At 44.3% G+C, this 24,096-nt stretch overlaps 1 protein-coding gene across 1 annotated transcript; it reads right to left on the bottom strand.

Annotated features, from left to right (window-relative positions):
- Positions 1-17,665: 17,665 nt before the first annotated feature.
- On the bottom strand, positions 17,666-20,809 carry LOC101838592. The gene is made up of 3 exons (XM_005076964.3): positions 20,385-20,809; positions 19,011-19,123; positions 17,666-18,004 (listed from the first exon to the last, which is right to left on the bottom strand). Exons 1-3 carry the CDS (start codon positions 20,584-20,586, stop codon positions 17,666-17,668), a joined length of 654 nt encoding a protein of 217 aa, XP_005077021.2. The 5' UTR covers positions 20,587-20,809.
- Positions 20,810-24,096: the final 3,287 nt, after the last annotated feature.

Raw genomic sequence — 24,096 nt, forward strand, 5'->3', positions numbered from 1 at the left:
TACTGATGATATACATACATGGATGAACAAAACTGAAAAATATAAAATTAGTGACCTACAGTGTTTCTGGTTTTTGTGTGGCACTATTCCCAGGGAGATGTTGAACAAACATCTACTCACCCCAGATGGAGAAGTAATTATACACAAAGTACAGATACCACCAAAGTCAAGCTTGCAGAAGCAATGATGATTTGGAGGGTTTGCACAGAGGAATATGGGTGAGTGGTTACTTACAGGAGCAGAAATGACTCAGAGACAGCTGCATCACCAAAGCCTACCCCAGCATGGGTGACAGACAGCTCACAAAAGCTAGGCAGTTCAACAGATGGGAGGGTGTTCCTGCCCAGTGACTCACTGTTTATACATTCTTGGAGAAAGAGACCTAGTGAATCCTTTTGGTTTCAGGGACTTCCTGGAACTATTGTAAGTTGTTTATTTCCTGTCTTAAGGAACTTCTCTGCAGGATGGAGTGTTTTACCTTCCTTTAGAACCTGTCGGGGAGAGAACCCTAACCTGTGTGTCAGATAATTACATGATGATTCATAATAGTATCAAAGTCACAAGTATGAAGTAGCAACGAAATATTTCGTGGCTGGGGGTCACCACAACATTGAGAACTGAATTAAAGGGTCACAGTGTAAGGAGGGTTGAGAATCACTGCTTTAGAGCATACTGTTGTTTCACCTCTCTGTAAACATCCTGTCCTGAAATCTCCTGTTCTTTTACTTCTCCTTTACATCCTATGTCTTAAGAAGCTTCACTCCAAGGTGGAAGGTCTTAATCTTGGAGGAAACTGCTCCACAGTAAAGGTTTTACTTTACTCCCATTCATTCCTGTCCTGTAGGCTCAATCTTTTCAATATTTGCTTTCCTGGTTTAGCAGAGCCCAGAGAAATAGATGGTAGTTTCAAGATGTTACATTTATTGTTTATTTTATTGTGAATAATGGTCAACAGTGGTCAATAAATAGTTTCATATACCTGTTTTAAAAGGAAGAAAAATCAGGGAGGCAGAGATGACTCAGTGTTTAAGAACACCTGCTGCTCTTGCAGTGCCTTAAGTTTGGTTCCCAGCACCCACACTGGGCAGCTCAGATCCAACTGTAACTTCAACTCCAAGGAATCCAACACCATCTTCTGACTTATGTGGGTACCTACATTCAAATGCACATACCCATACCCACATACACATACTATACATAACTTAAAATACCTTTTAAACTTTCTTTTTATTTATTATATGTATCTCAATACAATTTTTCCTTCCCTGTGTATCCACCTTCTGCCCTTGCAGCCCCTCCTAATAAAATTTAAGAGTAAAAAAGAAAATAAAAAATGTAATCTCATCATGGAAGCTGTATTGTGACACAGAGAATCATGCAGTAAATACTTTTGTCCATATATCTTTACTTGCAAGCATTCATTGTAAAGAGTTATTGGTCTGGTTCAAAGCCTCTGGTTTCTATGCCGAGTCCTTACTGGAGCTCCTCTTGGTTGTCCTGTTGTTGCCCTGTGTTGTGGAGAGCCTGCAGCTTTGGGTCTGCAGGGCCAGTCCCTTCATGTGCTCCCTCACATCACAGATTGAGTGGATATGGGGATGGACCAACCCATAACCCAGGTTCTGGGCCTGGGCCTGCCAGCTATCCCTTGTCCTCACCACCAGGGTGAGCTCTCCTGTGTTGCCTTGGTGAGTTCACCCCTCACAGTGATGAGCAAGGGGAGGGGCCACTTCCCCTGTTTTCATGTCCTCAGGGTCAGATCTCCCACACCCATACCTCCAGGGCCAGCTCTACTGTGTTGCCCAGACATGGCACAGGACCAGCTCTCCAGAGTGCTGCAGCTGATGAGGGGCAGGGACAGCGCTCCTGCTCTTCTGACCTGAGGGCCAGCTCTCCCACCTGCCCCAGGTGTTGATGAGGGCAGGGATGAGGGAGAAGGGTGTATGGATCTCTGTTGTGCCCATGTTGCCACATGACAGATGAGTAATGAGGACAGTTCTCCCCTGCTCACAACTTTGGGACTGGTTCACCCACATTTCCTTAAAATAATTTTTAAAAGAAGAGTAAAAACATAAAACAGGGAGCAAAAATGTACCATATTACAGGTAAATCCACTTTAATCCAGAACTTGCAAAATGTTTTCACAAATTATTAATAAAAATTAGTTAAATATGGACCCAAACTGTTCACAGGCATTTCACAAAACAAAATATCCAAGTCAATTATGAACATATCCAAACAGGGGAAGCTAAACTACATATGTAATCAGGGGAATTAAACCAGGTGCAAGATGAAAGACATTCTAATCCCACAGAAGCTGACATAGGAACTACTGATCATAGAAAACATTGTTAGAGCTCTTACATTTGTTGGTGGAAAGGTTGTAAATAACCACCCAGCATTGCCTAAGAAAATCAGCCACATTAATCCCAATGACTCAGAAATTCCTCTTTATGGCATGTATAAGTGAATCCATATGTGCACAAAGGCTTGAGCAAGAATATTCCCAGCAATTCCGCATGACAGCTCAAATGAGAGGCATCCTATGTGTCTAGTAGGGGAGATGAGTGAACTGTGTTATACTAATCTATCATATTTGCAAGAAAAATATGAGTGTGAAACTCTAGACACAAAACAATACATACTTACTATATGACAGTGTTTATATGAGTTTCAAAATGAGGCAATCAAGTGTGGTTTAAGTCTCAGCAATGCTAGTTCCTAAAAAGTCCCCATGGACTGGGGAAGACAGGACCTTCCAAGGATAAGGTCAACCTCAATGTCAGTGATGATTATTTGTTATAAACACAGATTAAAAAATAACCAGGGCTGGAGAAGACAGCTTGGTGGGTAAGTGAGTATGATGGCAATTCTTAGTTGTCAACTTGACTACATCTGGAACTAGCTAAAATCCAAGCAGCTGGGCACACCTGTGAGAGATTTTTCTTGATTAGATCATTTGAGATGGGAAAGCTCACCCTAACTCAGTGTCTCACATCCTAGTGGCAGCCTATATAAAGGACATGGAAGAAGGAAGCTTTTGCTTTTTGCCTGCTTGCCCTCACTCTTGCGGATAAGTCCATTCTTTCGCTGGTATTAGGAACTGTTTCTTTGAGATTCTGATTCAATATGGTATGCAGAAGACCTGCTGAAACATTCAGCCTTGTGGACTGAACAAGTACTGGATTCTTGGACTTTCCATCAGCAGAAAATCATTGTTGGACTAGCTAGACCACAGCCTGTAAATTATACACATATATGTATATCATATATATAATATAAGTATACATAAACAATATGTATTCTATCAGCTCTGTTCTTCTAAAGAACTCTAAGACAGTAGGTTTTCTCCAAGTGTGAGGACCTAGTTCAGATCCCAGCACCTATGGCAAGACCAGGAATAGCTATGTGTGTGTGCTACCCAAACACTGTAGGAGGCAGAGAATAGAAGATCTCTGGGGCTTGCAGGACTAGTTCCAGGTTCAATAAGAATAACATGGAAGATGAGATAGGAAGGCATTAGCCTCCGTGCACACACAGGCATGTGCATCTGCACACAAATGCCCTCATAAATCACATACACAACACACATTCCTTACACACACAACAAATAAAATTGAATAATAATTAACAAATTCTTGTAAGTCGGCAAACTTTATACATATAATATTAAGTATGTTAAAACAAATCATAAAGGTGTTTTAATAGCAAGAACTATTCATAATGCTGATCCAACAAGCCCACTCCCATAACTATGGAGTAAACTAGGATGTTTCATATATGTCACAGCATCATTGACATTCCAGTAAAGTGGACTATATGCTAGTAACACAACATGGCCTAGGTAAATCATAACTTTCATATCAATACCTCTGAGACATTAAATGACTGGCGCATTCTAGATGCCTTTTGACAACACTTTGACCAGAACTACTGAAGTTATACAAGTTTGCATTGAAAGCATCTCTCTTCCTCTTCCCTGTTCATGCTCAGTTCCAGGATGGACCAAGTACCAAGTTGTTCTGTCAGCATTTTCCACCTGCCCATGGCAAGGAAAAACTACAGGCAGTCACTCTGAGAATTCTCCCCCAACAAAGGGCAGCAGAATTAGAAACTGTATACGCCTACACGGGCAACACAAGATGCCAGGCCTCTATAAGGAAGGAAGACAGAAATGCACCTATGTTTACCTGAGATGACAGGGATCATTCCTATATGACAAACCTCTCGCTGACTCCTCATCATGGGTGAGTGCTCATTTTCGACTGTATGATAGTCTAGGGAGTGCCCCAAAAAGATGTCCTTGTTTCTAAGAGTAGATTTAAAGTTTGGTCCATTATAAGGTCTGAATAGTCTGGGTCTTCATGAATGAGAAAGGAGCTAAACCAGGTAACAAGTGAGCCATGTTTGTGCCAGGTAGAAAGAAATGAATGAGACATTTTAGACAAGGAGAATTAGGACTGGCCTCAGTATAAAGAAAAAAGAAATACAAGTGACCTTTCCATGTTTCTATGGGTGACAGAAGGACTTGTCTCCTCCATCATCCCAATGGCACTGCCAATACCCATAAGGTTGCCTTTCTCTACAGAGACCTAATCTTGGGTGTTGAGAACTCCAGCTAATGCTGTCTCCCTCTGCTTTCCATGAGCCAAGGGGACCCTGCAGCTGTCATAACTATGGACTGTGAAATACTAACTGGCATTATCCTGTTCTTCCTTACAGCATGAAAGAGGAGATGAGATGAGCTGGGAAGATTGTAATAACCAGGTGTCTCTATTCTGTTGCACTCAACTGTTTTCATTTCAACTTGTCATGTATCCAGATTTCCAATGAGTTATTTATTTCTGAAAGATGGGCTTAGCAGGCCAATGCATCCCATAAAACCACAGCATCGCATAAATTATCCAGTTCCCCCAAGTCTTTATCAAAGGCATGAAAATTGCCCAGTTTAGAAAAGATTGTGTAGTAGAGACATCTATCACTTTCCAATGCCACCACAGGCTTAAAACAAGGCACCAAAGGTACGGCTGCAGGAAAAGGGTTCTGTTATAGGCAGGGGCAAGAGTTCAGTAGTAACTGAAGCCAGATAAAAATCCAGAAATACAGAACTGAATATCTGCAAAAGAAACAATAAACTCTAACACTAGGTGCTGGGTAAAAACAGTATAAAAGGTGAGTATCCTAGTTAGCTCTAATTGTCAGCTTGACACAGCCTAGAGTTATCTGATAGAAAAGCCTCCACTGAGAAATTGTTTGGGTCATATTGGCCTGTATGTCTGGAAGGGACTGTCTCCATTATTAATTGACTCCGGAGGGTTTAGCCCACTGTGGGCAGCACCATACAGGTGACCCTGGGCTATAAGAAAGCTAGCAAAGCACGAGTCTATGATCGAGTCAGCAAGCTGTGTTCCTCCATGGCTTTTGCTTAAATTTCCTGCCCACTGACTTCCTTCAATGATGCATTGTTGGCTTTAAGATTAAATAAACTCTTCCCTCCCCTAAATTGCCTTTTGATCAGAATGCTTTACATAACAACAGTGCTGCAATTAGATTGTGGGTGAATCCTACCCACAGGGAGGGAGATATGAGTAAAACAGAAAGCAAGAGCCACAGAAATCCCCACCAGTGCACAACATGGCATTCCACGGAAACACAGCTTAAAGTGGAATACTTGTGACCTATGCAACAAGCAGACACTGGAGAAGGAACCCCTAATTTCCTGGTGCTGTGATGGAGAATGATCTTAACTAGAGGACTTGCAGACAAACCTTTCAACTATGGAGAGATGAAGACACTGCGATTTTAAGTCTTTGGATCATAAAAGCTTCCTGTTTGCACTGGCTAAATGAGCAACCATCCCAGAAGCTAGTTACTATTTGGAAGCAGGTGTGAGCACAGGTCTCCATGATGGAAAGTGTAGGCTGTGTGGCAGTGAAGAAGAACAAGTGTGTATTTGAGAACAGTGGCCTGGACTCTAGAAAGAAGAGTGACACACCAAGAGTGTGAATACATGCTGGGGATTCAGAGACCAGGATATCTGGGACTCACAAGAATTTCAGTGCCTTTTCTCCAGCAGCCAGTGCAAAATGCCTTGGTTTGACTACTTTTTACTCTTACAGTACCCTGGAGATAATTCATGGACCTGTAACCATTGCTTGGGTATCTCCATACCCATGCTCAAACCACTGGCCAAGTGCCCCTGGTGCATGAAAGCACCTAAGATAGATAGATAGATAGATAGATAGATAGATAGATAGATAGATAGATATAGATGTATCTTTATTTGTAGTGTGGTTATTTCTTATGGGATTTTTAATATATTCCAATATGTTTTGTTATTTAGTTGTGTACTGTTTTCTCTTCTCTGAGTGATGTGGAGATGGTGACCTCAATAGAAAGCTGCATACTAGAATGGCTGCATGTAAAACTGGAAAAGCATCCTAATGCACAAGTTTCAAGACAAAAACACAAGAAAGAGGGAAAGGCAAGGCAGTAGGACTCCACCAAAAGTCCCTAACTCTGTGACTGAATACAAAGATAATAATAAAAACCATTGAAATGTCAAAAAAAAGAAATCAAAATAGAACATGTTCTAGTACCATACTGTTTTTATTACTATGACTCTGTAATGTAACTTGCAACTGGCACTCATTCTCTGTGCTGGTGGCTGCTTTGACAATCTGGAAAGAATTTGTGCTTTTGTAGAAATTTTAGTTTCCTTTCCTGTTTATCTAAAGAATGTCACTGAGACTTTCATTGGAATTGTGTTGAAAGTGTAGACGCTTTGGGTAGGAGAGCCAGTTTCCCGGTATTGTTTGTTTCCATCCATGAGCATGGTATGTCTTTCTATCTTCTAATTTCTTCCTTCAGTGTTTTCAAGTTTTCATTGAAAGATCATTCACTTCTTTAGTTAAGTTTATTTCAAGGTGGGTTTTGGAGGGTTTTGTTTTGTTTTGTGTTTGCTTTTTTGTTTTTTTTGTATTTTTTTGGCTTTTGTGAGTGAGATTGCTTTCCTAATTTCTCTTCCAGTTCAATATATTTGCCTGAATATATTCAATATATTTTTGAGTGTAGTCATATATTTCCAGTATGTTTTCCAGTATATTTCAGTATATAGGAAGACAACCAATTTTTGCCTTAATTTTGTGTTCTGCCACTTTTCTGAAAGTGTTTATCAAGTCTAAGAATTTTTTAAGTGGGATCTTTAGGGTCTCTTGTATATAGAATCATGTCACCTCCAAAATTGGATGCTTTGACTTCTTCCTTTCTTGTTTGAATCCCTTTGTTTTCTTCTCTTGTCTTGATGCTCTGGCTATCTTAAAGCTCTATATTAAACAGGAATGAAGAAAGTGGGAATCCTCATCTTGTTCCTAAACTTAGCAGAGGTGCTTCATCTCCATTTAGTACATCGTTTGCCCAATGTTTGTTATATATAGCCTTTACAATGCTGAGATGTGTTCCTTCCAACCCCAGACTGCTTAGGGTTATGAATGTATTTGTCTAAGGTCTTTTTTTCATCTATTAAGATGATTATGTAATTTTTGTCCTTGAGGCAATTCAGGTCATGAATTATATTTACTGGTTTACATATATTGAGCTATCCCTGAAGCCTATTTGATCATGATGAGCAATATTTTTAGTATGTTCTTGAATTGGATTTGCCAGTATTTCATTGATAGTTTTTGCATTTATGCTCATAGTTTAACTTGTTAAATTTTGTCTGTCTTTGAACTCACATGAGTCTGGATGTGTTTCTCCTTTTTCTATGTTATGGAATAATTTGATAAGTGGCTTTAATTCTTTAAAAGCCTGGAAGAACTCTGTAGGGACTATTGGGGCCATGGTTTTTATTATGCTTTAGTCTTATTGCTTGTACAAGTTTTTCAAGTTTTTGATATTGTCTTGGCTTTACTTTGTAGAGCATGTGCACATAAAAATTCAAACATTTCTTTTAGATTTTCCAATTTGGTGTAATGTAGGTTCTTAAAGGTTAAAAATCTCATGATTGGGCAGTTATAGGTCCTTGAGCAGGACTTACTATTACAGTTTTGCTAAATGGACATGGTTTTCAAACTGCATCCTGAACATTTGTGTCTGTACCTGTACATCAGTGCTGCTCTCGGACTTGGTCAGAGAAGCTTCTGTTCACAATGGATGATGGTTAATGTAGAGACTCACAACTGGACAACTGCTGAGAACAAGTGATTATTGAGTGTTTAGTCCTAAATGGGACTGGAAAACAATGTAAGATCAGGGTAATGGGGAGAAGTATCTTTCTGGACATGACATGGTTGTTGCACGCACAAACTCATAGCATTCCCTCCTGATTGGGGTGGGGCATAAGGTCCATCTTTTCCAGGGAACTATAGACAGTTAAAGGGAAGGTTACTAGGGAAGGTTGAATCAAATTCCCCTGTGGTATATCCACTGATCTATTATCCCACAGATGAAAGCTGGAGAAAAAGAATAGATTCTGTGGGAGAGGGAGTGGGGTAAGAGAAGCTAATGGAGGGTGGCTTTGACCAAAGAACTACATGTTTTATACATGTGAAATTATAAAAGAATAAAATGACCTCAAAGAAGATTCAAATAAACAGATGAATGAAAAGATAGCATTAACTCAAGACTTGTATAAGAAATTCAGGAAGTCTAGAAAAAAACACAAGTGAAAAATCTTAAGAATGAAAAACTCAACATATCAAATTTTTTAATTCTTTGGAAAACATCATTAATAGATTAGACCAACCCTGCCCAACTCCAAAAAAAGGAATATTAGAAACTAAGAACAAGATTGAGCAATTTCTATATTCAGAAGGAAAACAACAACCAAGCATGACACCAATGGAGTGAATGTGATAAAGGTACATTATACATGTGCATGAAATCATCATTATGAACCTACTAGCACTGAACAGTTAATAGGTTATTATTGTATTTTTAGAAACTATTTATATTATCTTAATATATATTATGTATTATTATGTTTTGCTTGGTTTTATTGAGGGCAGATGCCAGAATTCTTGGATGTTCTGATTCTTCTCCAGCAGCATAAGACTCAGGATGCTATAGATATTAGAAATGTGTGTTATGCGACAATGACAAAACTGGAGAACAGCTAGGTGCATAAAAAGTTTCTGTGAACGATGGTGGATTTCCAGGTCTCTAGCGAACTCTCCATTCAACATCATCACCCAGTAATCCCAGAAGGAAGGCTTTCAGTCTTTCTTTCTCTAGCCTGGGTCATCCTGAGGTTCAGTGGCAATATCCCTGGAAAATACTTCAGGGAAGAAATTCAATGTTCATGAGTCACCAGATTCAGAAAACATATTTCATGGGACCTATATATATGGGAAAAATCACACCCTGGTGATCTGAAATGCAGATTGTCTAAGTGCTCTGCATCCCAGCTGGCAATCTAGTCCTATAGAAGCTTTTCTCAAAGTCCCTGGCCTCCTCAGCCATGGAAGGTCTGTACTTCCCTAAACTTTTGGAGTTGATATGTGAATAAGAGGTATGCATGCCTTCTCCAGGGATTTCAGGCTTCTGCTCACTAGTATTCTTCCTGAATTCTGGTAGCATCCAATATATTTCATTTCTAAGAATTCCATCAAATCACTGATTACCACTTTAATCAATGGCTTCTTGAAGTCATGATACCCACCTTCTCTGTGATGATTTCATGAACACTACTATACAACTTCTGTTCCAACCCACCAGGTTCTATGAAGACCTCAAAATATATCCTGACTCATCAGAGTGAGCTTACTAATAAGCTATGCATTTTTGCATGTAGCTGTTTCCCAACCTGTTTATCAATTTTCCCCCATTGAGATCAGCAAACCCATTTCCATTACAACTGTACTTCTTCAAGACCATCATCCACCAAGCCAGAAGAGGTGCCTGCAGCCTCTGAACATGTGTTAGAAATTCAAATTATTGACACTGTATGAAGTATTTCTTGTATATTATCCTAGTGACTCTTCTAATATCTCAGCAAGGTAGTGATTAGTGAGTAGCTTCCTCTTAGAAACTCAAAGAGATGAGTAAATATCTCAAAAGTGCAATGCCAATAAATGGTGACTATAGAACTTGAACCAATGCCCAAATGACCATAGGTATTAAGCTATATTAAATCTTGAAGCAGAGGGATGAGCCAACAGCTGGAAGGATGCAGCTAGTTTCCCTAACATTCAATTTCCAGACTATTTGGGGCATACTTATAGAAGTATTTTTTCAGAGTTTTAAGACTGAGTAGAATTATAGGTAGACTTCCACCAGTCCAATTTAAGGCTGAGTGTATCATCCCAGGCACCTGAGAGTTGTTAGTGGAAAAGTAGCATAGATTTGAATCTCACTCCAGTAGTAATTTGTCCTTGTTTGCATTTCTGTTGCTGGGATAAAATACCATAACCAAAAGCAACTTAATTTAAGAAGGGTTTATTATGGCTTATGATTCCATAAGGACAGTGAGTGTCCATCATGGTGAAAAGACATGACAAGCCGGGCAGTGGTGGTGCATGCCTTTAATCCCAGCACTGGGGAGGCAGAGGCAGGTGGATCTCTGTGAGTTCGAGACCAGACTGGTCTACAAAAGCAAGTTCCAGGACAGGTTCCAAAGCCACAGAGAAACCCTGTCTTAAAAAACCAAAGAAGAAGAAGAAAGAGGAGGAGGAGGAGGAGGAGGAGGAGGAGGAGGAGGAGGAGGAGGAAGAGGAGGAGGAGGAGAAGGTATGGCATAGTAGTAACTTAAAGAAGAAAGAGTTTTCTATGGTTTGTGGTTCCAGAAATGCAATGTCCATGTCCATCATGGTGAAAAAAGCATGAAGCAGTAGTAAGAGCAATAAATTGGATAGTCACATTTTCATCTACAAACAGGAAGCAGAAAGCATGAACAAGAAGAGCCACAAGGCTAAACTCTTAAAGCCCACCCCCATGATGTGCATCCTCCAGCAAGGCTCCACCTCCTAACAGTTCCCTAAAGTCTCCAAACAGTGACATCCAGTGACCTTCACCCCTCTGTGGACAAAGCCATGGAAATCCAGCTTGAATGAAGCTGAAACCGTTGCTTGAGACACACACAGGAAGCCAGAGGAGGAGGAACCTGGCAGTGGCCTTTCTTCCTGCAGAGCCCCGAAGTCTCTCCAGAGCCACCACCCAGCTTGAAGCCAGTGGCCAGCCTTGACAGAGTCCTCACGTGTGTCTGAAGGAACAAGCTTGTGGTTTTACTTTCCTCACATGGCTCTTGGCAGTTTATTTTTTTTCTGTCAAAGTATGTGAAAGTCAGTTGAACAGAACACACAGCTGTGATTCTCTGGAAGAGCTTGCGCAAGCTGGGGATAGTCTGTTCCCTCAAGGCTGGTGGGAATTAGCTGTTAAAGCCCTCTGTGTCCCGGGGATGTGTTGTGGAATGATTTTCAACTATTGCTTCCATTTGTTTAGTAGCTTTAGAGCTACTTTTTTTTCCATTTCTTTTTGCAATCTGATTACATTTAAAAAACTCATCCGTTTCTTCTAAATTACATTTATTAGCACACACTTCTTGTTTTCTTTTTGGTGTCTGCAGGCCTTGGAATGACACCTTTCCTTTTTTATTCTAGGTGTGGTAATCTGTGCCTTTGCTCTAGCCTTAAGGGACGTTTAGTTTAGCAAAAAGCTTGCCAAGCCACCTTGCTTTGGGTCTAACTTATCGTTTCTAGTTGATATTGGTTTTGGGGTTTTGTGTTCTCTCTCTCTCTCTCTCTCTCTCTCTCTCTCTGTGTGTGTGTGTGTGTGTGTCTGTTGTCTGTGTGTGTGTGTGTGTCTGTTGTCTGTGTGTGTGTGTGTGTGTGTCTGTTGTCTGTCTGTCTGTCTCTCTGTCTCTCTCTCTCTCTCTCTGTCTCACATCTCTCCTTCCCTTTGCATTCACCATGCTTGATTTGAAAGAATGGAAAGATGTATTTTGTGAGCATGATTGCGCCAGAGTATCCCGGGAAGGAAGATCCAGGGAGGAGGAAAGCCGGAACCAGGTGTGTGCAGGGACAGACGTGTTCAGGCAGAAGACCTTGTTCAGGCTGGCCCTCTCTCACACCCGTCACCCCCACTGCAGTATTACCTGACCCTTCACAGCCTCCTCAGTCCCTGGTCCAGTCTCCTCCAAGGCAGTTCCAGAAACAGGAACAGAGCGCCCAACCTGACCCTCTCCCATCAGAACCTCAAGCACTGATACCCCCAAACTAGGGAGCTGTGTCTGCCTGGGTCCCAGTGGCATAAATGCATGGTCCACAGTGTGGCATGCGATGAACGGTGTGGAAAGCCCCTGCCACAGAACCTGACCAGATCTGCCCAGAAGGCACTGGACCTTCACACTGACCTCTGCTTAAAAGGGCACCTACAGAAGTGATTCTCTGAAAGCTGACTGGCTTAGCTCTCTGCCTACAGCTTCCTCCCCTCAGGGCTTTGGATGCATTATTGAACCTCTCTACACTTCCGTTTCCTCATCCATCAAATAGACATGATGATAAAGACACGTGCTTCCTCAGAACTCAATACACAACATACACAAAGCCTTCTTTTATGGTTTTCTTTCTCACATCCGAGGGAGGAGGAACAAATAACTCTTTGACTGGCTGCCTGCCTGCAGTGAGCTCTCGAGACACAGTTCTGTGTTCTCTGCCCCCTCTGGCTCCTCATACTGGGCACTGAGGCATGAGTGACCCGTGTGCACCACCCATGGCTTCCCTCTTGCACGTCCTGGTGTATTGCTTGATACCCAACACCATCTCACTGATTTGAGGGAACTCTCCCTTGTGATTTGTCTATGACTTGTCCTAAGAGAAACTCTTCAGACAGTCGCCCATGTGCATTCCTTAAAGAAGATGGGCAGAACGGCCAAAGAAGAAAGGCGGAGATTAACCAAGACAGAGATGTTGTGCGCACCTCTGGAACTCTTCTGGACCTGCCGCTCACCACAACCACCCTCCGGATCCCACAGCTGACTCAGTCAGAGGAAGCCCATCTGTCTTTCTCCTCCGTTACCTCTCTTGCCTTTTGTCCTTCTCTCTTTCCAGGAACCCCTAAGCCAACAGCACCACTTCTAAGTCTATCAGAAGAACAAGGATCTCCAGAGCCTTGAGTATCTCACACTCCTGTTGTGGGAATTCATACAGATAAGATCTTCAGATAAGCCTTTCCCACTACTCAGAGACTGGCTCTGGCTACAAATGTTACACAGCTATCCTCTTGAGAGTCATTGTTTTAGTTTTTTTTTTTTTACAGAGTCCATCGAGATAGTATCACCCCCAAGAGGCACTAAAAAGTAATTCCAAAAATAAAAAATAAAAAAATAACCTCCCTCTCCCAACAGATGGGATGGATTGTTTCTCTTTTTTCTCAGGGTTGATTATAAGTTATTATAGGGTTGAGAGCATGTAGTGATACATTATTTATTATGTATTAAATCTTAATTTAAGATTCAGAGAGCAAAGTCAGCCACAAGCTACAGAAGCCAGGCCCAGCAGCCAGAAGGTAGGAGGTGGTAGCTCACACCTTCAATTCTTGGACTCAGGATTAAGAGAAAAATGAATCTCTGTGAGTCCAAGGCCACCAAGATCTTCACAAGAGTGAATCAGTCTAAAAGAGAATTATAGCTCCCAGCATTAGGGAAGTATATAAAACAGAAACAAGGTCTCAAAAAGGCATTCATTCTCCAGCCACACTGAAGAGTAGAGGCAGCAGTTTGAGACTTGGTAAAGAGTTCATTCATGGATCAGTCCTTTCAGCTGAGCTTGAGGTGAAAGCTAGTGGCCTGCTCCTTTGCTTTTCTGATATTCAGCCTGAAGCTTGAACCCCAGCACCAGTCTCTGGGTCTTTTATTAATTCTTGTTATGAGAGCAAAATAATAATAATTAGACTCAGGAATCTCATTTGGTATTTTTTAAAAGGTGAATAGATAAGATAAAATAATAAGGTAGCTTAGTATATCTATTTGTAAACTATTTTAGCACCTATTAGTTTTAGACAGTTTACATTGGTATAGATTCTGTATATTAGTACATATGTAAGATTATTTTTGTATTTGTAAGATAATTTGTATATTGATACAAATTCAAAATTATATTTGTCATGTTGTGTATGTTCCTATTTCTGTTTTCAATATTTTGTACACGAATGCAAAATTATTTTGTCACACTGTTTCTAATTCTGCTTAAGATATTTTGCATATTGATACAAATTTAAGGATATTTTGTCATATTGCACTATACATTTCTAACTCTGATTAAGATATTTTTACATATTGTTACATGATCATTGTCCTTATGCTGTGCACACTTTTGAGGATTGTTTATTTTTATAATGTGATGCTTTAGTCTTTAAGCTACATTGGTCATTAAAAATTACAGGTTAATAGTCACTCATGTTTGTCATACTTATGTTGTTAGTTGGATTCTCTAGATGCACAGAAATGTACTCCTCACAGATAGGCCATCTTCAAACACTTCAAAGACCTACAGAATATGGCATTTAAGTGTTTTAATTTAGAATTCTGTTGGGGTGAGACACAATTGCTTCTGGCAACACTGATCTACTCCCCAGAGAATGATGGGCACCAAAGGCACTCCATATGGAGCTTCTTCTTGGGAAAACTGGCCTATTGGACAAAGAATTGCCTTTGCCTTGACTGCTGACAGTAAGAATATGTCCAATCTGGACAAGCAGGATACAATGAAAAGTGACTGCTGAGCCTTGCCAAGACAGGGTAGGACAGGCTTTCAAATTTTCCTGCTCCTGATAATGGTCTCTCAATATTCTATGCCTATAGCCAAAGTTGGTCACCCCGATGTTACTGTGAGACCTTGGGTGACTTGTCCAGGCAGCCTGCTGTTTTGCTGTTTCTGTCATTTTTTGCACTTTTGGGAAGTTGCCTGCTTGTACTTCCTTTTCAGGTCTTTGTTTTTGGGTTAAAGACTAGCTAGTCACAGTTACATTCCTCTCATATCTTAACTAAGGCATTTAGGTACAAGACTCAGCCTCTTTAGAATAGGACAGCTATTAGAAAAATCTCTGTTATTTGCCAATTACCTATAGTCTGGACATTTAGTGTGTGTTTCTTGCTTGATGTTGTTCCTGTTGATTGTAGTTCAATTTTTGTGTATGTTATTGCCCTTTCTCTCTCCTGGACAATACTTGATAATTATTCTTATTGTATATAGTTTTGTATTTGGTTTAAAACTTTCTTATTTAGACAAAAAGGGAAGTGTTGAGCGAATCATTCCACCAGTAGCTTTGGGGTACCAGCCTTAGGGTATGGCTTCTTGTCTGCAGATGAGATCTCTTAAAAGGAGAGAGATAAGGGTCGTGCACTCTCTTGGGTTGTGAAGACTGGGTCAGGTGGCATGAAGAAGCATGTGGCCAGTTCCCAGATCCCTTGAGCAGAATGGAAGGATTTTGCAAGTGTTTATACCTTGTCCTGTATTCATGAGTCTGTTTTCCCCCATAGCATCCTTAGATATTTTTGTAGGTCTCATAACACATGCCAAAATTAGAAAGCGGAAATTGTGTTTGGAGACAGACAGAGCTCTCCTGTTCAGCTGCAGACCATCCCAGAGCAAGACTGGTACCTATGCTGTCAACTCCAAACTCAGAGTCAAGTCTGTGATGCCTCTGGTCGTCAGAAGTGCTGCAGATCTGGGGCTATACCAAGCCCTGCCCACTGTCCCAGGCACCAGTCTCTTCCAGATGCCAAGGATGTGTCATCACCACACAGTCAAGAGAGTCTGAGATCTCAAGTCACATGCAAATGGACCCCACCAAACCTGGGGTCCAAGGCAGGAGCTGCAGACTGAGGGATGGTTCTGAGATGATTGCTTTGCCTTGTCCTGTGGGTACCTGCTGGTATAGCCAGAAGAAGCTAAGCATGCCCCTAAAGCCTTTTTCTCTGTGACCTTTTTTTCTGGCTGTGGTCAGATCCTGAACCAGCAGGAAGGTTCCTTTGAGAGAACTGAAGAGCTGTCAGCTCACCTGTCCCTAGGAGGCTGTCTCATGGATAGAAAGTTGTGTGGGTGTGGGTAGAAAGTCACAGATGTGGAAAAGCCTGGATCACCAAGGCTTCCCTGCCACTATGTGTCCCTATCTATAAATGCCAGATGGACTTGTGCCTGAGGGTTGAGGGATAGTATCAAAGTGTCCCCAGTCCTACAGTACAAAAGTGCCCAGAGAGGCCTGGGAATGTCCCACAATTGCTCTGCCCCCTAGTGGCTGCAGTCTCTTCACACCCTGCCATTAATTTTATCAGCTACCAGGAAAGGTTCTTCTGAGTCATCTAGAAGAGCACCTGCTGCCTCTAGAGGTCCCTCCTTTCCACACACCAGGGCAGCCCTTTTCCTGGCCCACCAGTGGCAGAGTGAATGAATGGGTTCCTGGGGCATCCTGAAGAGGGCTCCTCATGTCTGTAGCTCTCCTCCATTGGCAGTGCCCAGTGCTCATTAAACACAGACCTCTGTGCCTATCTCAAGCAGATGTGGGTCGGAGACACTGCCACACCTAGACCAGAGCCCCATCCTCCAGGACCTTCACTCTCCTGCTCATACTTAGACCCTGTTGGACTATGAGAGGCAGCAGCTTTGTTCTCCTTCCCCTTCTCTTCTTGCCTTCAATGTTATTATTATTTGAATTCTCAGTGGTTTGGCCTGTATTGTGAATACTGATCATCTATTTTTATGATGATTTTATGGTGCTGGGATTTCAATATCGTGCTTTGTACATACTGAGCAAATGTTCCATCTTCAAATTACACCCTCAGCTCCAATGATTATTTTTTAAGCAAAGTCAAGAGAAAGTTGGTTCTTGACCTCTTGAACCCCAGACCCTGCCCCCTGTAACCTGAGCAGATTTCTCTCCATCTTGCAGAGTTGAACTGTGTGTGTGTCTGAAGGAAAGGTGGAGGGACACTGTGACTTAGGAACTGGCCTACATCATATGTGTGAGGATTGCTAAGTAGGTAACAGAAGGATGGAACAGAGTAGGGGGGCCTGATATTTTGAAGAAATTGGGTTTTCTTCAGGGATGACTCTCAGCCATTGGGGGTGCTCTAAGGTCATCAGGGTGGTGCCGCATGCACGGGGGAATGTGATGTTCAGAGTCTATGTGTCTGGTGTGGGCTCTTCTGAGTGCCCGGAACAGAGCCTCTAATGTTTACTTTTCTGCTTTGCAATTCCTTAACTTCATACTCAGTTCCTGCCATCTGCTACGCTTTTACTTTCAGAAACTCCTACTCATGGTCAAAGTCATTTTCCTGGATCTGCCGCATACCTCTAAACCTCCCCATGACGTCCCCTGGCCTGAGTTTGGGCCCTGACATTCTCTATGTCCTTCTCCGACTCTGATAGCCTCATTTATAAAACAAGGTTGGCAACATTTTACAAGCAGATGAACACAAGACTCTCCTCCAGCTACAGAGGCTACAATTACCACCCTCCCGGAGCCCTCAGGCCAGGGCAGACAGGACTCCCTTCACGTTGTCTCCCATCCCAATGTGAACCCAGCCCTGGGCCAGTTGCTGGTTCTACTATGGCTTCCTCAGCTATCAACGCTGGAGGGAAGGCCATAGCACAGCCTGGGTCAAAACTTATCTTAAACAGTGGTTCCTCTGGCATCCGATCCAACCCACCCCCCAGCCTTCCAGTCCCTGCGTTCAAGCCCAACTTCCAATCAAGTCTGAACCTTGAAAGAAATCCTCATGGAGCTCAATAAACACAGGCAGTAGGAGTTGAAGGTTCCATAATTTAAACAGATAAAGTACCATAAAATAGCTTATCACACGACTGAGATCTGGGAGCCACAGCGGGCAGGGGAGCCATGGCGGGTGGAGGGTGTGGGACTGCGTGAAGGGGAGCTGCAGTCTCCAGAGCTGGGATGGGAAGGTGTAGCTCATCTTCACCTCAGCTAGCAGGGTTTCACCTTCTTCAGGTAATCTTGAACCCAAGCACTTGTACTCAAGGCACAGCTCTCTTGGCCTTTCTTCAGCCTGAATCTGTGAATAGAGGACACACACAAGGACCCGAGTCACCCAACAGGAGCCTGGCACACTCGCCTCCACTTCTGTGAGGCCAGGGGTCCCTGAGCTCCCCGCTCTGTAAATGATCTCAAGTTGACACATGCTGGCATCACATTGGGAGTTCACTAGTGGGGACCCCTGGACCGTCCTTTAGGGACTAGGATGCCCTCTGTGGGGCTGGGGCAGAGGAACTGACCGACATCCTGATGTGTAGCTAGGATGAAACTTCCCCATCCTAGAACAGCACCCCACTCCAGCTGTGAATGTCTGTGTGTCTATCTGGGACCCACTCATTGCTCTGGGTCATGGTGTGTGTGTGTGTGTGTGTGTGTGTGTGAGAGAGAGAGAGAGAGAGAGAGAGAGAGAGTGAGTGAGAGAAGGGGGAAGGAGGGAGGGGGAGACAGAGACAGAGAGACAGAGAGAGAGAGAGAGATGTTCATGGTATATAGGCATTATAGACATGTGTGGTGGCGAGGGGTTGGTGGTATGAAGTCTTCCTCAAGCCATTGTCTGTCTTGCTTTTTGAGTCAGGGTCTCTCACTGAATCTTGAGCCTGTTAGGCTCAAGAACCAGTAATCCCAGAGGATATGTCTGTTTCTGCCTCATCCAGCTGGACTTAAAAGCTCACACCACCCTGCTTGATCTTCTCCACGCCTGCAGGGAATGTGAACTCAGATTATCATGCTTGGGCAGCCAAACACTACACACTGAGTCAATGTTTAAGCCTGTCTGTCGCTTTTGTTAAGCATTTCCTTCTGGATATATAATATGGGATATAAACATGGCACTCTGGAGTTCAAGCAAATACATCAGGACTCCCTCCTGGGAAGCCCTACACTCCCCCCTAGTGACCAAGCATGGCACTGCACCATAGTTTGCCTGACTGTGTTTAGAGTTCCTCTTCCTGTAGAACAGCGCCATCTAGTGTCCGCTATTCTCACTCCGGCTAGCGTTATCCTTCCCTGGACTAGTAATCACTCACACAACAGCTGGGTGGGAACAGGAGGAGCTGATCTCTCTGTAACACTGGATTAACTTCTGGGGGAGGCATTTTCTTCAGAAATCTGAAGCAGCAGCGAGAGGAGAGCACGTGCACTAGAATAAAAGCACAAAAGACCATTAGCACCCATACCTCAGCCTCCCACCCCCACAAGGACTAAAAAGTAAAATCCACAGAGCCCTTCCTAGGACAGACTCAGGCATGGATACCATATCCAGAGGGCCACAGTGCAGCCCGGTCTCAGCAGCCACCCATCTCTGGAGAATAATCAAAAGGCTGAAGGGGTGCAGAGCTAAGCACCCCCACAAACCAGGGGATGGTGGAGATACTCACCGCAAGCCAGCCTGAGCCCATGACTCAGCACATACCCTTTGTCCATACAGTGAGATCCCACATATGCAGCCCCCTTCAGTTCCCATCCCCCCACCACAAGTGCACGGCTCTGTACTGTACCAGAACTTAAGCTCTCGGGCTCTAGACCCACATCCTATGAAGCCTGTTCCCACATTGTATTGCAGTCCACGGATAACAGACATGGGACCTGGCGATGAACTGCACAAGAGTGCAGAAGGGAGAGATGGTTCCCAAGAAGTAGCTAGTCCACTCTCCTGTACAAGCTCCTGCACCCCCTTCCTTGGTTCTAACCTCTTTCATAGCCCAATAATACCAACCTCTGCTGGTCTGGGTACTCCCTCTCCACAGCTCATCTCCAGCATCCCCACGTTCTAACACTGGCTCCTTCCTACTCGTGATGCACAGAAACCCTCGGGTCCATTGTTAGATTGGTTTTCTCCAAATGGAACACAGACTTCATTTTAGCCATGCAGAAAACATTTTTGAGAGGGCTAGTAATTTTCTGGCTATTAGCTCCTGTGGTTCTTTCTTCAGACCCTGCCTGTCATGTGTCACACTGTGGAAACAAGACTTAGTCCTTCCTCTAGACTGTCAGGGCTCCCAGCTTGTTAAAACAACCCCATTAGTCCCTTCCAAATGTCTGTAGAGTAAGGGTCAAAATCATCGTCTACATCGAAGCCAGTTCAGCTCTCAAAAGAAAACAACCCTTCCCAAGACAGGGCTAGGCGTGGGACCACACCCAGAGGACCCTAGTCTAGGTCTGCTCTACAGCCACTTAGTTCTGAGATTGGAAAAGGAATCGGGAGTTCAGTAGATGGCTGCCCCTAGCTCATAATCGTCCCCCATTCATGATGCCCCCAGCCCATTCATAAGCTCCATTCCTCCTCTCCAAGTGGGAGCAGGGATGGAGCCAGTGAGATCTGGGTGAGCTCTGCCCCATGCCCAGAACACCCACCTGTACTCCCCCTCCCTGGTCCCGAGCACAAGGATCCCAGCACTCACTGCTCTTGCTGTCCACATCTTGTGGCCACATCGCAGCCAGCAGCAGGCACATCAGGGCTGTGGTGATGACTTTCATGGTGAGAGTTTCTGGTTCGGGCCTCTCTGGAGCAACCAGCGAATGTCTGGTGAAGCCAAGAGCTCTCTTCTGCCTCATCTTGTACTGAGCTTTTATCAGAAGCTGTGGGGTGCTTTCCCAGACCATGGGGAAGATGTGGGAGTCCCAGGGAGAAGGAACTCATACCCAATGGCCACACGGAAAAGTCCTTTCCTAACCTCTCGGGTAGTATTCTAGTTATGTTTGGGTGCCTGGTGGCCTTGGGAAGTTCCCCAAGTGCAAAAGCAGATACCAATCTTTAGATTCTTGACAAAGTACGTGGGAGTTGTCCTGGCTGAGTGGAAAGTCAAGAAAGGTGAAAGGGAGGAAGTGGCCTGTAGACAGCTCATCTAACCCACATCATTCCACTCAAAGCAGCCGCTGGCCCTGGAGAAGGACAGAGCACAGGAACTTCAAGATACACTGAAGCGAGCTTGTGTGAATCCCAGCTCTGCCAATCAGCAACTGTACAAACTTATCTAAGCTGTGCATCCCTACAGAGACAGAACCAGGGCAAACCTCAAATGTGGGTTAGAAAAATGCAGTGAGGGGCCAGGGAGATGGCTCTGTCAGCAAAGTCCTTGCTATGCAAACATGAAGACCAGAGTTTGACTCCCAGACCCCATATAAGAAGTGTGGATAGTGGCAAGCTTTTGTAATCCCAGAGCTGGCAAGGCTGACAGGCAGCCAATGGATGCAGAGCCTGCCCTGAGCCATGTTGCTTCAACTTACAGGCTAACTGTAGAGAGCCATTCAGCACAATGACTACTCAGTAAAGACAGACATGCTGCGTGGAGAGCACAGGAGAAGGTTGGGGACACCCAGGGATACCCTGCAGGCTGCTGTGGAGCAGCATGCTAGGCAGAGGAAGGACTGTACAAAAGCGAAGGCACAAAGGAACATACTTCACTCTGAGTCAGCAGGGAAAGCCATGGCCAGGGGTGTAGCTGGAGAAGGGTTGTGCAGCCACATGAAAACTACTTGTGCAATGTGTGGTACTTGGGATAAGCAGCCCGTAGTGGGCCCCCAAGAAAAAGCAGTTGAACCAAACCCATGCAGCAGAATCATGAGGCCTATACACACAGGGTCAACTAGGCTAATCTACTTCAATCTTAGGCTATGTAACTGAAAACCCCTCAGTGTTTACCTGTCGCCAGTTGAGCACAGTACAGCTCACTGGACAGTTGCAGCTCTTCTGTTATGTCCCAAATGGTCACATACCAGCCATCCCTTCTGTCATAGGCTTTCCTATATCCAGTATTTCGTTTCTACTGCAACATCTACCTAACCCACCCTCCTCGCCAGCTCCCTCTGTGCCTGCTCCTCTCATTTCAAACACCTTTCTCCAATATAAAGTCATTTGCCAACTCCTGCGGACAGATCTCAGCCTCCTTGGAAGCCCCTGTGTCTGAATAGCAATACGAAGTCCTTATCTTTCTGCATCTCTCCACTGGGACTCTCCTGCATTCTACCGTGGCATGTCTGAGTTGCAGGAGCGTTTCAAGACCTTCAACGATGACTTTTGACATTCCTGAGGGAGCTTTCTTGAAACTAGGAAGATCTTGGCTCCAGTTCCAAGTCAGAATCAAAGCCCAAGTGCCTGTACATGTTAGAAGAAAATTCCAGGTGATTATCAAAGCACCATGATAAAATCTCCACAGTAGAGAAGGTGGGTGGGCGACTTTCAAAAGAGGAAAGTCATGGGCTCCATGCTATATTGAGAATGGGGGTGGCGTAGGGTGCAGGGACTTGAGCCCTGGGTATTTAAGAGCGGAATCAGCTCTCGTGATTTCTACAAGGAAAAGGGCATGGCCTAGAGCCGGGCATAACCACATCACATTTCAATTCTATCACCTTGGGCGGGTGACACAGGCTTCCTGGGCTGTGTTCCCTCTTGGACCAAGTACAACTCTCGGTATTGCTTTCAAAATAAACTTCCTAATCCTTGGCCTAATTGTGGATTGTGGGTTGTTGGAAGGGTTCCCTGAGATGGAAGAGGAGATGAATGGAAAGAAAAATCGCATCACTGGAAACTACTGAGCACCTACCTACCACAGGTCAGGGAGCCAAGTGAATCGCATGGGACTCAAAGTTTGTGCAGAGGTAGACATTGGGGGTGTGGTTTAAGTATGGGAAGTATTCCAGAGGAAACAGTGTTCAGGGGCCTGCAGAATACACTGAATTCACCCTTAAAACTGGGTCCCCTTTGCCCCAGATCGGGAACTGCTCTGAAGGGCCCATGGGTGAGGCCAAGAAGTGTCAACATCTCCCAGACAGGGCTCCACTTTCCAGTCTCTTTTTGTACCAGTCTGGTCCACAGACAGCAAGGTCAAGCTTGTGTCCTTAATGGTATGGACACGGTGTCCTTTTGGGTCCTTGATATCTACCCCAAGCACAGCTGCCTCAGGTAACCCTAAGTCCATTCACAGTGAGGATGCTAAACACCCACACATCACAAAATCCCAAGCCCCGTCTCCCCTCCTTCCTGTCCTTGTGGTTTTCAGCCTTTTGTTCTTTACAGGAGACCTTTCCTGTCTATGATCAGTGACAGCACCAAGAGGACAGAAGCATCTCTCACTACAATAGGCAGGCAGAAGGGTGCCCTGAGGTTGTCACAGCAGTGACCATCGCCAGCTCTTTTATGTGCTTCTGAGCCTGAAAACCCAGCCGGCTGTGCTCAGTCTGCACTTACAAAGTGCCAAGTGATGGCCCAGGTCATTGGAGTGCTCGTCTTCCGATGTCCAGACCTTCTGCTCCTCCTGCCCGGAACTTGCCCGTGGCTTCATGTGACCAACTCTGGGCAGGCTGTGCCACCCCTAGCTCCTGCGGAGAGCCAGCTACTGCAGGCTCTTCACACTGCTTTTGATTCCCTGGGGTTCCCTGAAAGGGGGAGTCCTGTGCTCGTCTGATAACTTTGTGCCGTGGTCTTATCACACATGGGATGCAGCAACTACTGGAGGTGAGGAGAAGAAAGGGTTTATAACCACTGAGTCCTCAAATCTTAGTGGACAGGTAGGAGTTGCACAGGTGGCCAGCTGTGGAATCAGAATAAGAAACTGGGGTCCAAACCTGTGTCTGTTAGACCATGTGCCACTGCTGGGAACCTTGCAAATTTCTGTGTGGGCAACATATCACCTGTGGGGTCCCTGTGACAGCCATGGTTTAGTGGGGTGCTCCTCCATTCTCTCTGCAGACATCTTCTGAGGGTCTACTGCTTAGCAGCCCCTGCCTGGTCAGTGAGGAGAGAGAAGGAGTTGCAGAACAGATCTGCACTCCAGGAACAGACCCAGAGGAAGAGCATCCTCAAGGCAACAGCTGGTCACAGGGTGTCCAGTGTGTGGTCCAGAGGGTTAGGGCTGCTCGTGTAGCAGTGTGGTATTTCACCTGGGCCTGGAAGGGTGCAAGTGGAGTGTGCCTGGGGGTGATGAGGGTAAGGATCTACCATGGAAGGTTGTAGCATTGAGTCAGTTCTGGACCATCCTACAGCCAGCCCAGGCTCCTCTGAAAGCCACTTATGGCTCCAAGGGTTGCCAAAGTGCTGCGATCGCCTCTAAAGGGGATGTGAATACTCCCTGCTTAGGATCTCAGTGTGGTGTTGAAGGCAGGTGCTCAGGACCG

This window comes from Mesocricetus auratus, unplaced genomic scaffold, assembly GCF_017639785.1.
Source record: "Mesocricetus auratus isolate SY011 unplaced genomic scaffold, BCM_Maur_2.0 Super-Scaffold_100007, whole genome shotgun sequence".
NCBI lineage: Eukaryota > Metazoa > Chordata > Mammalia > Rodentia > Cricetidae > Mesocricetus > Mesocricetus auratus.